At 42.2% G+C, this 14405-nt stretch overlaps 1 protein-coding gene across 6 annotated transcripts in view; it reads right to left on the bottom strand.

Moving 5' to 3' along the window:
• Positions 1 to 1419: 1419 nt before the first annotated feature.
• OSBPL5 (oxysterol binding protein like 5) overlaps positions 1420 to 14405 on the bottom strand; it is a 128574-nt gene continuing 115588 nt past the window's right edge. For 5 of the 6 annotated variants that reach the window (XM_042813720.1, XM_042813716.1, XM_042813715.1 and 2 more), the window contains 7 exons: positions 13031 to 13120; positions 9770 to 9906; positions 6678 to 6863; positions 6019 to 6157; positions 4705 to 4834; positions 4022 to 4124; positions 1420 to 2747 (listed from right to left, as the gene is read on the bottom strand). In XM_042813720.1, the coding sequence (XP_042669654.1) occupies positions 2612 to 2747; positions 4022 to 4124; positions 4705 to 4834; positions 6019 to 6157; positions 6678 to 6863; positions 9770 to 9906; positions 13031 to 13120 (921 nt within the window). In that variant the 3' untranslated portion in view covers positions 1420 to 2611. The remainder of the gene's footprint in view (positions 2748 to 4021; positions 4125 to 4704; positions 4835 to 6018; positions 6158 to 6677; positions 6864 to 9769; positions 9907 to 13030; positions 13121 to 14405) is intronic. The other variant, XM_042813717.1, reaches the window with a different exon arrangement.

Below are 14405 nucleotides of genomic sequence, written 5' to 3'. Positions count from 1 at the left end.
GGCTTTCTAACCAAACCTCTCATCCTGTTGCTAAAGGGCTGATTGCTGATCGTACAAACGAGAGGCAAAAGCTGGAAGAATTGCTCAAAACTCACACAAACAGGGTGCATAACCGGGCTTTCTTAATTGCCAAAAGGTTTCTCGAATTTTTCAACATCAGGGTACTGCTCCTGGACAAATAACAGCAGCGTAACTGGCATGCAGCAGCATTCATCTCCAGATGTTGAAATTGGATCAAAAATAATAGCATAAGAACGCTTAGATATTTTCTTTGGGGATTATTTTTCAATCCCTTGTGGCAGTGGCATTAAATGTCAGAAACCTCTCTGCTTATGCGTAATTAATTTCTGTAGATTAATAGCTTCTTTCATTGAAGTATTCCTCTCACGGTAACATTTATTTTATTTGACTGCAGTAACAAGTCCCAGTGAAATCCCTGTGGATGTGTAGTTTTGCAAAATGGAAAGGATCCAAAGAACCTGAAGCATTCATCTCACACTTTGTAAAGGCTTCCTGTTCGGCACTGCTTTTCTTTGGATCAATTTTTTTTTTTTTTTTTTTTTTTTTTTTTTGTGTCTTTTTTTTTCTCAAACCCAGATTAGTATATATGTATATATTTACTTATTTTGACACCAGTCAAATATAACTATTCCCTTGGAAGAGCAGAGGCTCCTCTCAGTGGCTTTGTCCCAAAGGGGGATGTGCCTGATGAGGAAGGCTGCGCTGACAGGCCAGAGATGTGCAGAAGTATTCAAAGTAAGATTATGCAGGAAATTAGTAGGTATGTTTGCACAACTTCAGGAGCAAACATTTCCAAGGTCCATATAGGACCTTGCTTAGCCAGAGACTGAACACTGTTCCATAGGCACAGGCCAGGGGGACAGGCTTCCTTGAGATTTACCCTGTATGGATCAGACTTTCTCAGAAGGGAGTGGCTCAGATGATGCATTCCAAAAGGTGTTGAAAATGTTTACATTCTTCAAGGATGAAGAATCCTTTGTTTCTTTGGAGAATTTTTCTTAATCAATCAATCTCACCAGTTAAAATTTGTGATTTGTATTAAACAAAACTGCAATGTTGACTTCTGGGTGCTGCCCCTTATCCTGTCTGTTCATATCAGAGAGTTGTGGTTTTCTTTCCACACTGCTATCTTTTTGCTATTATCAACCTACTTCCTTAGCATTAAGGTTTTAAGTCCAAGGTAAGTCTGTATGACAGTGAAAATCATGGCATCCACTTTTCTTTGTCTTTTGAGGAGGTTGCTGCAGCACAGTTTGAACCAGATGAATACCAAAATGCTACTGCTATTCTAAATTATTGTGTACAGCTGAATCCCTATTCATATAGTTTCTTCTCTAAAAAGCACAACTTACGAGTCATTTGCTGATAAGATACACAAATAATTTCTCAGACAGCCACTGAAAGTTGTGTGTAATTTTATTTCAACATATCAAGCACAAACAGGTTTCCCCTACTTGGGGAATATGACGAGGAATGTAGTTAAAAATTTGGAAACATTTACATTGAAAGATAGCCCAGACTGGCACCACCACTAAGTATTTTAAGGCTGTATATATAGCAGTACTTACCACTTGGATCTACTTCAGGCCAAAAAAGAAAGGCTTAGTATAGTCTGCAGTCTACAGAAAATATTGCAAATCTTTTAAAAATGGTGTAAAATAGGAAGACTATTAACAGATTTGAACAATGCAGTGGCAAAACCCTTCCTCCTTCCTGACCTTTCACAATAAAAGTGCCTACAACCAACCACATGTACACCCATTGCTCCCATCCTTCTCATCTCTCCTGGGGCAGTGATTCTTCTCTACAATGCTTTTGTGTAATATTATAAAACAGCCATATAGCAAATAATAACAATAATAGTATGTGACCAGGTTTTACAAACAGACATATCTGACATGGTGCTCCATGGGCCCGGTGCAGGACACCAATCAGCTCTGGAAGTGAATCAGGAGCTTTCACTGAATACTTCTCATTTCCTAAAGAGGAATGGCACTCGGAAGTTGTGCATATTTACAACTACCGTGGAATGGAAAACAAAATATCCTGAGGTCCCGTTCTGCGTGTGTGTGCTGACAAAACAAATTATGACCTAATATCCTGGGGGGTGGATTTTTTGGACCAAGTATGCTCCCTCCCATAATTAAATGCAGCCAGACGGGCACAGTGAACATCAGTTCTGTACAGCTCCCCAGCTATACTCCCTTCCTTGGAGAGCTATAAACCAGGCATGTGTGCCTCTTTTAAAACACTCCTGTGTTTTACCATTTTGGGGGTACCAATACCGGTGGGTAATTAGTAATTGCATCAGAAAATGATGAAACGTAGAAAACAAATTGCACGATTAAAGCTACATTTGGCTTCAGCATTAAGGCCCATACAGGTTAAGAGGTCCTTGAAGATGTACATGTAAAAGGCAAAAATGACATAATCTGCAGGAACAATGTTCCTAGGTCCCTTTTCCACCTTGTTTTTCAACTTTCTTCCATCTCAGCTGCGTTGGTTCTAAAGTGCTTTGGTGCCTCGCTGGACTCATCGTGTGAGTGCCCCCCCCTTCCTGCAGTCGTTATTGCTGCCAAACGTGGTGCATTTATTTGAAGACATAATTAATGAATAGCTGACATGTAAGAAAGATGCAAAGGAGAAACCAACAGCGAGAGTCCAGCAGAAAGCTTCCAGAAGAGACCTTCCTGTGGAAGGATTTTTTGTTCAGAGCGCTGAGGTTTCTGGAAGAGAAAGAAATATTTTTATTTGCATGTTGGAAGCAATGAACGGACACCCAGAGCCCCTGAGCTTCCATACAGGCAGGGATCCCAGCACTTAAGAGGCACCCTAATGGGTATGGTACTGCGTCCTACAGACTTTCCTCTCCCCCTCTTGACAGAAAGTTTAAGTACTTCCAGGTGCTGCTGGATCAAGTAAAGCATGCTGGCTGGCATGAGGAGGTGTAACGGCACAAAACCTAAGAAATCTCTTCCTGCAACACTGCTCACAGATCATAGACATAGGATAGCTTATGTTGGTAGGGACCCTATAGATCACCCAGCCCCATCCCCTACCATGGGCTGCCCCCCACCAACTCAGGCTGCCCAGGGCCCTATCCAGCCTGGCCTTGAGCATCTCCAGGAATGGGGCATCCACAGCTTCTCTGGGCAGCCTGTGCCAACGCCTCATTGCCTGCTGAGTAAATAATTTCCTCCTAATATCCCACATAAATCTCCTCTCTTCTAGTTTAAAACCATTCCTCCTTGTCATATCACTATCAAATGGTATAAAAATTCAGTCAAGAATTAGTTCTGTACACTTCAAAGAGCAGCAAAGAACAATTAAAATCATGTAAGCAATTGCCTCAACATCCAGAAATGGTGAGTCTAGCATATGATCCTGCTCTATTGATAATTTTGTAGAGCTGGATAATAGTTCTCATGCACCAAGGTTCCCTGGATTGGATACAACTGGTACCATACCTGCCTCACCCTGCCTTGCCCTACCTCCCCATAGGAGTCTGCAGTGCAGAGCCCTCTGCCAGCAGTAGGTTAAGCAGGTGCACTCCATTTCCCTCAGTGAACCTAGCAATTCACACAAAAAGAGAGACTTCACACTGTGAAGCTCAGTATTCAGACCATGTGCCCATGTCTCTGCAAATCAAGAAAGTCGATAACACACTCAATAGCTGATGAGATTTGTTTGCAGAGATTTATTTATAGCCAAGACTCTATCTATCCCTTCCCAGCTTCCACAGCAGTTCCACAGCTGGGAGTGCCAAGGGAAAACATAACATCCTGCAGTGATGCTTTTTGCTCCCATAAGGAGAGCCTTACAAAGAGATTACCATTTCAACTTTGGGTTTGTTTTGCCTTTCCACTATGCTACCAGGTAGTTGTTATGCTACCTATTAAGGTAGTTGTGAGCTGCACCTGCAGCTGACAAGGACGCTCCAAAGGCCACAGATTACTTTTACCCCATTAAGGTAATTGCTTTGGTGAGAGAAAATTATTACCTGTGTATTTCCTGTTGGGCTCTCTGCAGAGATAAGACGGCTGAACGAATTTCCTTCAGGTGATTCATTTCTTTCCCACACTGAGTGCACAGACTACCAAACCCTGTGGCAAAGTATCGAGAGACAATAATGGCGGTGGTGACAAAACAAACCAGGCTCATCTAGCAATTAGCTGACTGCAGTCAAATCATCACAGTCAAGAGGTATCCTTTCAGAAGGAAACATGGAGAAAAAGGGACAGATGACAGAATCGTCCCCCCTTGGTAGGGGTCCTGTGGCACTTGTCTGGGGGCCCTTTCAATTTCTCAGGCAAGTCTTTTACAGCAGCTTCCCCAGCTAAGAGGAGTGGAATGGAGGACTTGCATCTGACCCCATCTCTGAAGTACTCACGGTTATTTCCAACAAAGACTGAGAAAGGGGAACAAAGAATGAAACATGCTTCCTGTGTGCTGGAATTTCAGTGTATTTTTCCAGTGTGTTTGTCTCAGGCCCTTATGGCATGGACATCATAAGACAGGAAGAGGAGTAGAAGTGCATAAGGAAAACACAACAGCAGAACATTCTCCGTGTTTGCCTGTGGGCTATGGATCTGCATTGTTAACCAGGTTGGAAAATGTTCAAGAGCTGGCTCAAGGAATAAGATACCAAAGGAAGAAGAACATGAAAGTTTGACCCACTGATACCTAGATACTTGCCATCATCATCTGACAGCTCTTGTACAGACTCCGGTGTTGAACAGCTGCTCTCTGTATTCTGGCTGTGGTTGGATGGCTGATCACTTGTTTTACGACGTCTGCAGTCTTTGGTAGATCTCTGGATAAAACAGCAATTAAAAGAGACACAGTCACAACCAAATTGAACACTTCTGTTTGGTTTTAAATGGTATAACTCAAGGTGCTGGGGAATATCTCTGAGATTGCCAAGTTTGATGGCTTTTTCAGCAGCTCCTGGTAGTTGGACTTCTGTCAGCTAGTTAAGGATATTACAAGCTGGTTACGGGTATTACAAGCATGCTCCACACAGAAGGACTTCCTCTAATGATATAAGCCTTCATAAACTTACACAAACAATTCTTGTCCTAGCTGTAACTGACAGATAGTAGCGGTGAATTTTGCTGACATGTGTACCCACCAACTAGATCCGTAAGAGAAAGGATGAAAAGAAAAACTTAAAACCAAATTTTCAAGGAATGATTTTTCAGGAATTGTCTGAAGGATTTAAAAACCACAGAACTTTTATGCTTGATTTCTTCAAGTAGATTAAAAGTTCCTCCATGTTTCTTGAATGGATAAATCAAACCCATTGTTTCCTAACACTTCTTGCTTGAGGGTCTGAAAAGCAATTATGAACCTTATGAACCTCAACTTTCCCACTGTTTCAGAGATGTTCCCATTTCAGTGTATTTCAATGCATTTTCCAAATAAGACACAAGTTCTTCGGTGTAACATGGATTAACATCTTGCTAGTTCAGCAGTTCAACATTTCCAAAATATTTTATAACTGAATAATTAACATTATACATGAATAGAAAGAAAACAGATCACTCCAAAGAAGAAAGCAATGGTATCATCCTTACTTAATATAAATGGTGATCACAGGTTTCTTGTCCTAAGAATACACGAGTGATAAAGGCAAACGGCCAAGTCCAAAACTTAAACTGCAGGAGCAGCTGTGCACTCCAGTACCTTGGCCATATCCTCACTGTGGGAAGTTCTCTGCTTTAGAAGCTCAGCTGAGTCACACACAAAACCCAACATGAGAGTCATTGTCAGTAACAACGTGTGGAAAAAATGCCAGAAGAAATAGGATGTGTCAAACAAGAACTGTACTTAGTTAACGGTTGTATAATACTGCAGGCCTAGAGTGGCAAGCTGCATCTGCACAAAACAAACCTTTCAATCTGTGCTGTGCTTAGATTGAATGCAAATGCAAATGCTGTAGACAAGGGCTGGTTATCTAAACAATTAAAAAAATATTTCCCCAAGCAAGCTTCTTACCTTGTGCCGCGTAATTTGATTGTTTATGCATGTTGCTTTATGGTTTGACATCCTTGTAGATAAATGTCTTTCCATGGTCTGCAGTATCCCATTCTTCTCAAATTGGGCAATATCATTCAAAGGATCCCAAGGTCTTAAACTTTCAATACCAAAAGAAAGAACATCAGAAAAGGAAGAATAGCACAAGGAATATTAAGAGCAACGCACAAACTCCACATGCACTATGGGATAAATTCATCCCTGACAGTAACAAGAGTTGCCACAGATGCTGGGTGTGGAGTAGCAGATAATTCTCTACATACACAGCTCCTAGCAATGAATGAGTCACCAGTGGCTTCGCCCTTCATGTCTCGGGAGGAGAGCACAGTTATGAACTGTACTTGCACAGTGCAGAAAAACTTTTCTAAATGATTCCACATTTGATTGCAGCAATATATATTTCTGCCAGTGGCACAGATGATTTTCCATTGCCAATCCATCAATTCCAGCTGTTCCCAATTTGTATCAGAAATACGCATCCAACAGAGCTCAGAGAGCACAAACCCCAGGTACAGTTTGGGGAATGGCAGGACCAAATTATAGGTCTGTGATCTCACTTGCAGCCCTGGGAATCCAAGCAGAGAGTTCTGTTCATGACCCCCTGTCCCACCACCACTCACTCCTCGTATTTGTAGCGCCATTCATTAGTTGTGGAATCATGCTGGAAGAGCAGCGGTTTCCATTCCGTGCCATTCTCTCTTCGCTCCCGGGCAGCATTCCTCTGCTCCTCCTCCAGCACAAATTTTTCCTGTGTTGCCTTGTGTTGATCACCTTTGTTTATTGCACTCGTAACGTGCTGCCAAAGCCTACAAATAAACAAGGAAACAAGTTAAACTGCTTTAGAAACAGCACTTTATTGTGCCAGCTGGAAATCTAGAGCAGACACTTTTCTGGTCTATTAGTCCTCCAGAGGAACTGCAACAGGATTGGCTTGCAAATTAAATGAATGTTATGAAAATAGCAACAATGAATGCTGTATATAGTGATCAGGGGAATTTTCCCTCAAATAACATTACTAGAAACCTTTGCACTACTATCTCTCTCCAAAACACAGGCTTTATATTTAAAATTTCGAGGCAGTGGAAGATGAATTTACATGCAAGGTTTGCTGCTGCATGTGCAATGTTGTATTTCAATACAGGAATAGCAGGCAGATTTGTCAGAAGCTGATTTGAGAAGGAATGGACACGTGCTTATGCTTGCAAATGAAAAGCATGAACACAGACTTTCACTCATACTTCTGTTTGCTGCCAGAAAATAGTGGTTCTGCCACATTACATCTCACTGAGCCTCTGTCTTGAGGAGGGGAACTAGAGAAAAATTACCACCTTTTCACTATAGCCAAGATATGATAGTCCTCTCTACAATTTCTCTAACCTTCATTAAACACTCCAATCTTCATTTAAGGTTGGAAATACTTCTGATATAATCTTAGTTCTTCCAGGACAGTACTGAGTGACTTACTGATTAGAATAGGGATCAGAGACCCAGGCTGTTTCAGCTTTACAAAACACCATCTCTATCTTTAGAAGCTGAATGCACTGCTGCATTTCATTCGAAGCTTGCCATGAGGCTCCTAATTTAAAAGGGATACTGATTATTTCATTGTATTTCTATCACAGTATACAAACACAACACTTCTAAAGCAAGGAGCCATTTAGATGATCGACTGAAAGCAGAGGGACACATTCTTGCCTTGGCACATCATTCCAAATTTCTTGTGTATGAATCTTTGCTCAGAGAAAGAAAGGAAGGAAACTAAATTTAAGCTCAGAGTGATGAAGGTGGGGGCGGGAAGAACAAGAATAGAGATTTGAGAAAATAATATGGTGGGATAAAGCTAGCTCTCGGGAATGCAACAGTTTAAAGAGTAGGTCCTCGCACTGAAGAACTCCAGAAGGATGCAAATAGTATCACCGGACAAAGGGAAATTACTCCATCAAGAGTTGTACATGTCAGACAACGAGGCTCATCGAGGTGAGCTACATATTGGCATGTGCTTCAGAGATTCTTCAATGTATGTGAAAATAGATGATTGTCAGCACTGCAGGAAAGACTGTGCAATTCAGGCAGAACATAACCTCAATCAGACGGCAATTTATGCACGCACATGCCAACAAAATTAGGAATTCTGTGGAATGTCTGATAGAGATTTTCAAAGTTTTCCTTTCTGCCTTCTTCCCTTGGATACATGTGCCACTGTTAATCTCCGCTCTAGCGAAGGGAGTCAAATGGTACCTATGTAATTAAAGAAATGGAGATTTTTCTATCCCCGCAGCTAAGATTTCTCTTGTAAAAGAATCCTTATCAGAAATTTAACAACAAATCTGCTCCAGTCTAATCTTCAATAAAGGCAATTGCACTAGTGTAAATTACAAACTTTGACTTTATTGCCCATAATGCTCACTGCTGTCCAAATGAAACTAAATGCTCACATGCGTTTATTTGCACTTGGTCTCATTTTCTACCATGAAAAAGGAAATCATCTTAACGTGATGTGATGCAACACAGAGCCAGGAAGCAAAGCCAGGCTCTCTGCAGAGCCAGGAAGCAAATTGCATGTGCTGGACTGGGGTATGAGGTAGAAGAGTTAGCTGGTGTGAATGTAGTGCCACATGATGTCAATTTATCTGTTCTTCCCCAAGAACTAGCTCAGGGATGCTCTGCAACCTGCTGCATCAGGCAGTTACTTCTTCCATTTCCTAAGCCATACGCCAAGACTGCATTCTCAGGTAACCTAGATTACCTTAAAACATCTGGTACAGAATTTGAGATCTCAGCTGAGATAATGAGACACAGTTAAATATCTTTTTATTTTTATACTCTCATAAAACCCTGTTCTGTGCTTCAAACTACTGCTCTGCTCATTCCAGGACTTTCTACGTGATTCACATAATGGTCAGGGTTGGAAGGAACCTCAAGGATCATGAATCTCCAACCCCCCTGCCACATGCAAGGCCACCAACCTCCCCATTTAATACCAGGCCAGGCTGCCCAGGGCCCCATCCAACCTGGCCTTGAACACCTCCAGGGACGGGGCATCCACAGCCTCTCTGGGCAGCTGTTCCAGCACCTCACCACTCTCTCTGTAAAGAATTTCACCCTGACATCCAACCTAAATCTTCCCTCCCTCAACTTAAAACCATAACTTGTCCTGCAGTTATCAACCCTTTCAAAGAGTTGATTTCCCTCCCCTCTGTAGGCTCCCTTTAGGTACTGAAAGGCTGCAATGAGGTCACCCAGCAGCCTTCTTTTCTCCAAGGTGAACAAGCACAGCTCCCTCAGCTCCTCTTCGTAGGGGAGGTGCTCCAGGCCCTCATCATCTTCAATTCCTACAGTTAGTTTAAGAGTGTGTGGTTGAAACAACCCTTCCTAACAAGACAACTGACCCCATGTTGACATATTGCCCTTTCACATTATGTTCCATTGGTTGTAAGAGACTCCAGGAAGAGTTATTATTTCAGCAGACAGAACGTAGCTTTCACCATTTCTAGGTTCAGTTTCCTGGTTATTTCAGAGCTATACTTCACAGAAATACTTAGAGTTAATAGACTGGAGCAAAACAGGTAGCTGGGTGATAACGTATGCAGGCAAATTTAAGTTTCTGTATTGCATTTCTGTATTGCGTTGAGGAATCAGAGCCTTTGTAGTCCCTGCTGAGTTCCTCTGCTTTCCGAGGAAGTGGCAGTGAGACACACCCAGGGCTTCTTACCTTTCTGACTCAAAGTCAGTCTGCTCCTCAAATAACACAATATGGCGCTTCAGCCTCTGTTTTCGTACTTCACTAGTTGGGTTCCAGAACACTTCTGCATTCCCATTTTTCAACTCATTTATATGTACTTCCCCATCCTGAGAAGAAAAAAATAAGTGAAAAGGTTAATGACAGTGAGAAACACAAGACAGAAAATAATAATATCAAATGGAAGCAGCTTCTGCACAATGGTCAGGAACAGGACTTGGTTAGAGAGCTTTTTCCCCCTCTTCTCTTCTACTAGATCTCACTTGTCATTTCCTGAAAGTTTCTAAAATGAGTGAGGAGAGGCATTTCCTGAAACACTGGCTGAATTAATCGGAGGAGAGCTAGAAAGAAACCAGGTTCCTTTTGTCAAGCTTGTGCCCAGAAAAGGCTACGTACAAAAGCCCTGATGTGTTATCCTTTCCCTGCTTCTTCCCTAGATGTATCAACAAGCTCCCATCTCCTTTTCCAATCTTTCTATTTCTCATTGCTGAAATCTCATACAAGGATGACTGAAATACCATCTTTTCTAGAAAGAGCAGCTAAATCTGAGTTACCTCTTCACTGAGTTTACTTCACTATTTTTTTTTATTCAGCTTAGCCAGCTTTTTTTTTTAAATATAGCCGGTGAATTTCATTTAGTACTTCACAAAATGATTCTGGTCTTTCATCCCTGTTCCTTGTCACTTTACTTGGTAACCATTAAGCAGCACTTCTCCAACCTGAGGCTCGCCAGACTACCTTGCTGTGTCTCTCCTTAGACTTAAGCCTCTTTCTAGCTTTGCTCACAGACACACCAACACCACAAAGCCAGACTGGGTAGTTTACAGAACATACAGTGAACAGCACAATGCTGACTACAAGTGACTTAAGCACTGCTGAACAGCATACATATATTGGTGCTATTCAGCTGCCTGGCCATGGTAAGAGTATCACACAGACCTTACTTTGGTCATTGCTATTTGCTTAGCCTAATTTCCTTGCATTCCAGCTGCTGTGTTTCTTCCCCTGCCACAGTCCCCAATGCACATCTTAGTTTTTTAAAGTCCTATTTCTCATGCCTTCTACCACAAAACTCCTTCAAACCTGAGGGATTCTCATCCCTCCTCAAAGTCTCCTTCAGGACTTCCTCTGCTATACGGGGCTGCTGAATCACAGCCTGAACCTCTGATTGATCACCTGAGCTGAGCAATGAGTCAGCCCTGGGAGCACAGCTGAAGGCAATTCTCCTGTGCTGCAGGAAGGGGTAGAGCCTGGCTCTACCTCTCCTAGACCCATTTAAGAGCTGACTGCCAGGAGGGAAGGATCTGTTCTGGAGATCCGCTCCGCTGGAGTTTACCATGTGAGCTCAAGATAGGGTGAGTGTCCTTCTTTCCTACTCTAGTATAATAATTACATCAGCCAAACTCCTGGATATACTAGATCATCTGTATATTCATTGATTGTACACTCTGCCATGTCCTGAAGCACCAATTCTAGGACAGTCTCAGGTCCCCAAAAACCCTCCAGCTGTGTGTGGGAGGAGGCAGGCACTATCAAATGTGCTAGGAGCACCTGTAGATGACACATGAAAGCCCTCACCTGCTACTTTGACTCTCGTGTAATTGGCTTCCCTTCTTTATTCAAGTGGGTTTTCAAGGCCCGAGGCAAAGAATTAGTTTTTCATCTGAGAGAGTCTCTATCAGGAAACTGAACAATACTAGAGAAAAGCCTGTAGAACTCAGGAGAGCAGATCAGCACTCTCAGCAGGGAACAAGCAGAATGAACAACATCCGTACTGCTGCACGGCAGCTACCCTTATTCACAGCATGCAACTCCAAATTGTAGCTTATGGAGGCACTCTTTCAAAGCTATTTAATTTCTTCCATGTGTCATTCTAATTTTGTGCACCATAAGCAACTAGCACAAAGAGAAAGGGAGGAATAAATTATTTTCTCACTGATAAAAATCAACCACAGAAGGCAGGAAGCTGAGCAGCGTGTAATCCTGTGGCTTGGTTCCCCGGGGAAGCCACTCAATTACATGCTCTTGTACGTGGTGTTCAGAGGACCCATTGAAGACAATGGGGCTAGCAGAACTCACAATTGCCAAATCTCACCTGGTAGGAAAGTTAGCTCAGAATGGAAAAGCTACCAAGACACACGAAGCCAACATCCTCGTGCACAAACTGAATGGACAAAACTCCCTAATTTCAAATAGTCATCAGCTTTTTATGCAAAAAGGGAGATTGCTAGGGGAAAGGAGTCCAGCTGTGATTCTAGAAAACTACTCCACCAATGGCTACACTGTAGTCCTCGCTATAAAAAAAAAGGCTTTACTCAGGCACACTTCACCTATTTTAAATGCATACTTCAGAGAGAGAGAAATGTTGTCGCAGAAGTAACAATTTCTAAGGACTGAAAAAGGACAATAGGTCAACTGTAATGAAAATGTAGGTGCCTAGATGTAGCTGAGATAAATACATAAGTAAACCCAAAGATGTAGCTGAGGTAAATACATAAGTAAAGCCAAAGCTAGGGCTTCTGTCTCAGTTGCCAGGAGGTACGAACTGAAGCTTCAGTCTATACCATGCAACATTATTACTGATGGACTTCAGCTTAAGGATGCCTTTGACTGGTGTACTTGTGGATGTCAATGTGCAAAGGTGCTGGCTGGTTTGCTGGTTTGAATTGTCCATACACATAGACACGTCTTAATCTGTTTTGGTCCTTTATCTTATCAACAAAGAAATAACAGTCTCCTACCATAAAGACTTGTTGTGAAAATAAATAATTTTAAAACCCATGAAACTCTTTCTTGACACTGTTGTAGCTAGGGAAGTACTGAACATAAGGCAAAAAGAAGCTTCATGATTTTCACAATCACTTGAAGGCCAAAAATCTCCCTTCTTTTGTGTACTGCCATCAGGGCCTGTCCTAGGCCTGGGACCCTAAATACAGAACCACTGGCTTCAATGGAAATGCTCCTCACAGGTCTCAGCTTTGGTCCAGGATCTGGAAGCACAAATGTTACCTCCACTGCAGGTGGTTGGGACTATGGAAACATAAATGACCTTGAGAGGTGAGGACTAGAAAGTTCAGTATGCCTGTGCTCCCTGGGGATGGTGTGGGGAGGCAGAATTTGGCCCTCTATAGGCCCTTCTCTGAGGCTGGGAGCCTGCCAAATGCTGCCAGCCCTCCCACACATCCTGCTGCCACATGCATTTAAACTGTCAGAAACTTTGATTATCTGTGTTACCCAGTGTCCATCGAGACTTGCTAACACTTCTTCTCCTGATTTAATCTTCCCAGAGATTTGATTAATGCTTGTGCTGCCACCAAAGAAAGGCTGTCAGGGGAGAAAAGAAAAAATACCATCAGTTTGGTGAGAATGAAAGGGAGGCAAAGACAGTTAATCAGTAGTGGGGAAGGAAAAGTGCAACCCACAGAAAAGCAGAATGGATCCTAACATGGATTTAGACAATCTAGCACTGCACCCTTCTTCTGTCTGCATAACCAAAATCACTGTGTGAACTGCAGGAAGGGAGATAAGCCTTCTAGTACATTAACATTCAGCAGTGCAAGGCACCACCTTCATTGCAAGTAGGTTTATGTCAACTAGATATCAGGATGTATGTATACAGCCAAGTTTTTCCTATCATCCAGAATCACATTACAGTTTGCATCACTTTACTTGCAGAAAAGGAGAAGCAGGAGTGACTTTTCCTGCTTATGGGAAAGCAACAGCAGTGGGCCACTACAGATAGTTTCATTTGTGTTAAGCCTCCAGTGCAAAGAAGCCCAGCAGTTTCAAACAAACAGAAAAAAAAAAAAACCAAAAAAACAAAAAAAACCCACCACAACAACAAAAAGGGTATTTCCAGAGTCAAGGAAAAGATTCTCAGAACAATGGAAAATTCCCCTCACCTCCTGCCTGCCAAGCACAGGAAACCGCAGCGATCCTGTGACCAGTTCTTCCATTCCTGCCACCTACGTCAGGCATTTTAGCTGCTATGTTCAATAACGCTTCTGCATAATTTTTTGTGCTCCCCCAAAAATCCCTACCTCTCCAAATTTCCCACATTTATGTCAGCTAATGCTGCAACTATAAAGTCCTGTAGGCTCCCAGTTTGCCATGTTTCATTTTATGCACAGGCATGAAACAGCTGGAACAGAAGGGAAACAGATGCTTCTTAGAAAGTAAGTTAGCTATCCAAGAAAAGATGTCCTAACTTTCTCTCCCAAGTTTCAACACAAGTAACTAAAGAAATACCTAAACACATCTCCATTTTATCTGCATTTGATAGATTGCTTTCTAGGGGAGAGAACTGCTATGTGAATAATTCAGCACAAGGCAACAACAGTTCAACTTCAGCATGACAGCCTCTCAAAATCAGATGCCAAAAATGGGCTCTTCCCTTATCATCAAGGCAAGTTTCTGTAGCCTTGTACACTTAATTTTAACACCTGCTGGGTATGAGCATGAATGTGACAGTTACTGGAGAGTTACACTGAAGATCCACATCCTGACTTGCCTCAAAATAGCTTGCACATCTCACATTATTTAGTAACCAAAAAATAATTGCACCTTTCAAAACAGAAGCCACATTGTCATTGCCGGACCATCAGAAGCA

Source organism: Centrocercus urophasianus, unplaced genomic scaffold (assembly GCF_019232065.1).
Source record: "Centrocercus urophasianus isolate 14NV4802_14NV808 unplaced genomic scaffold, USGS_Curo_1.0 seq_14, whole genome shotgun sequence".
Taxonomy (NCBI): domain Eukaryota; kingdom Metazoa; phylum Chordata; class Aves; order Galliformes; family Phasianidae; genus Centrocercus; species Centrocercus urophasianus.
The sequence above is the reverse complement of the archived record's forward strand: the minus strand, read 5'-3'. Positions and strand labels throughout refer to the sequence as shown.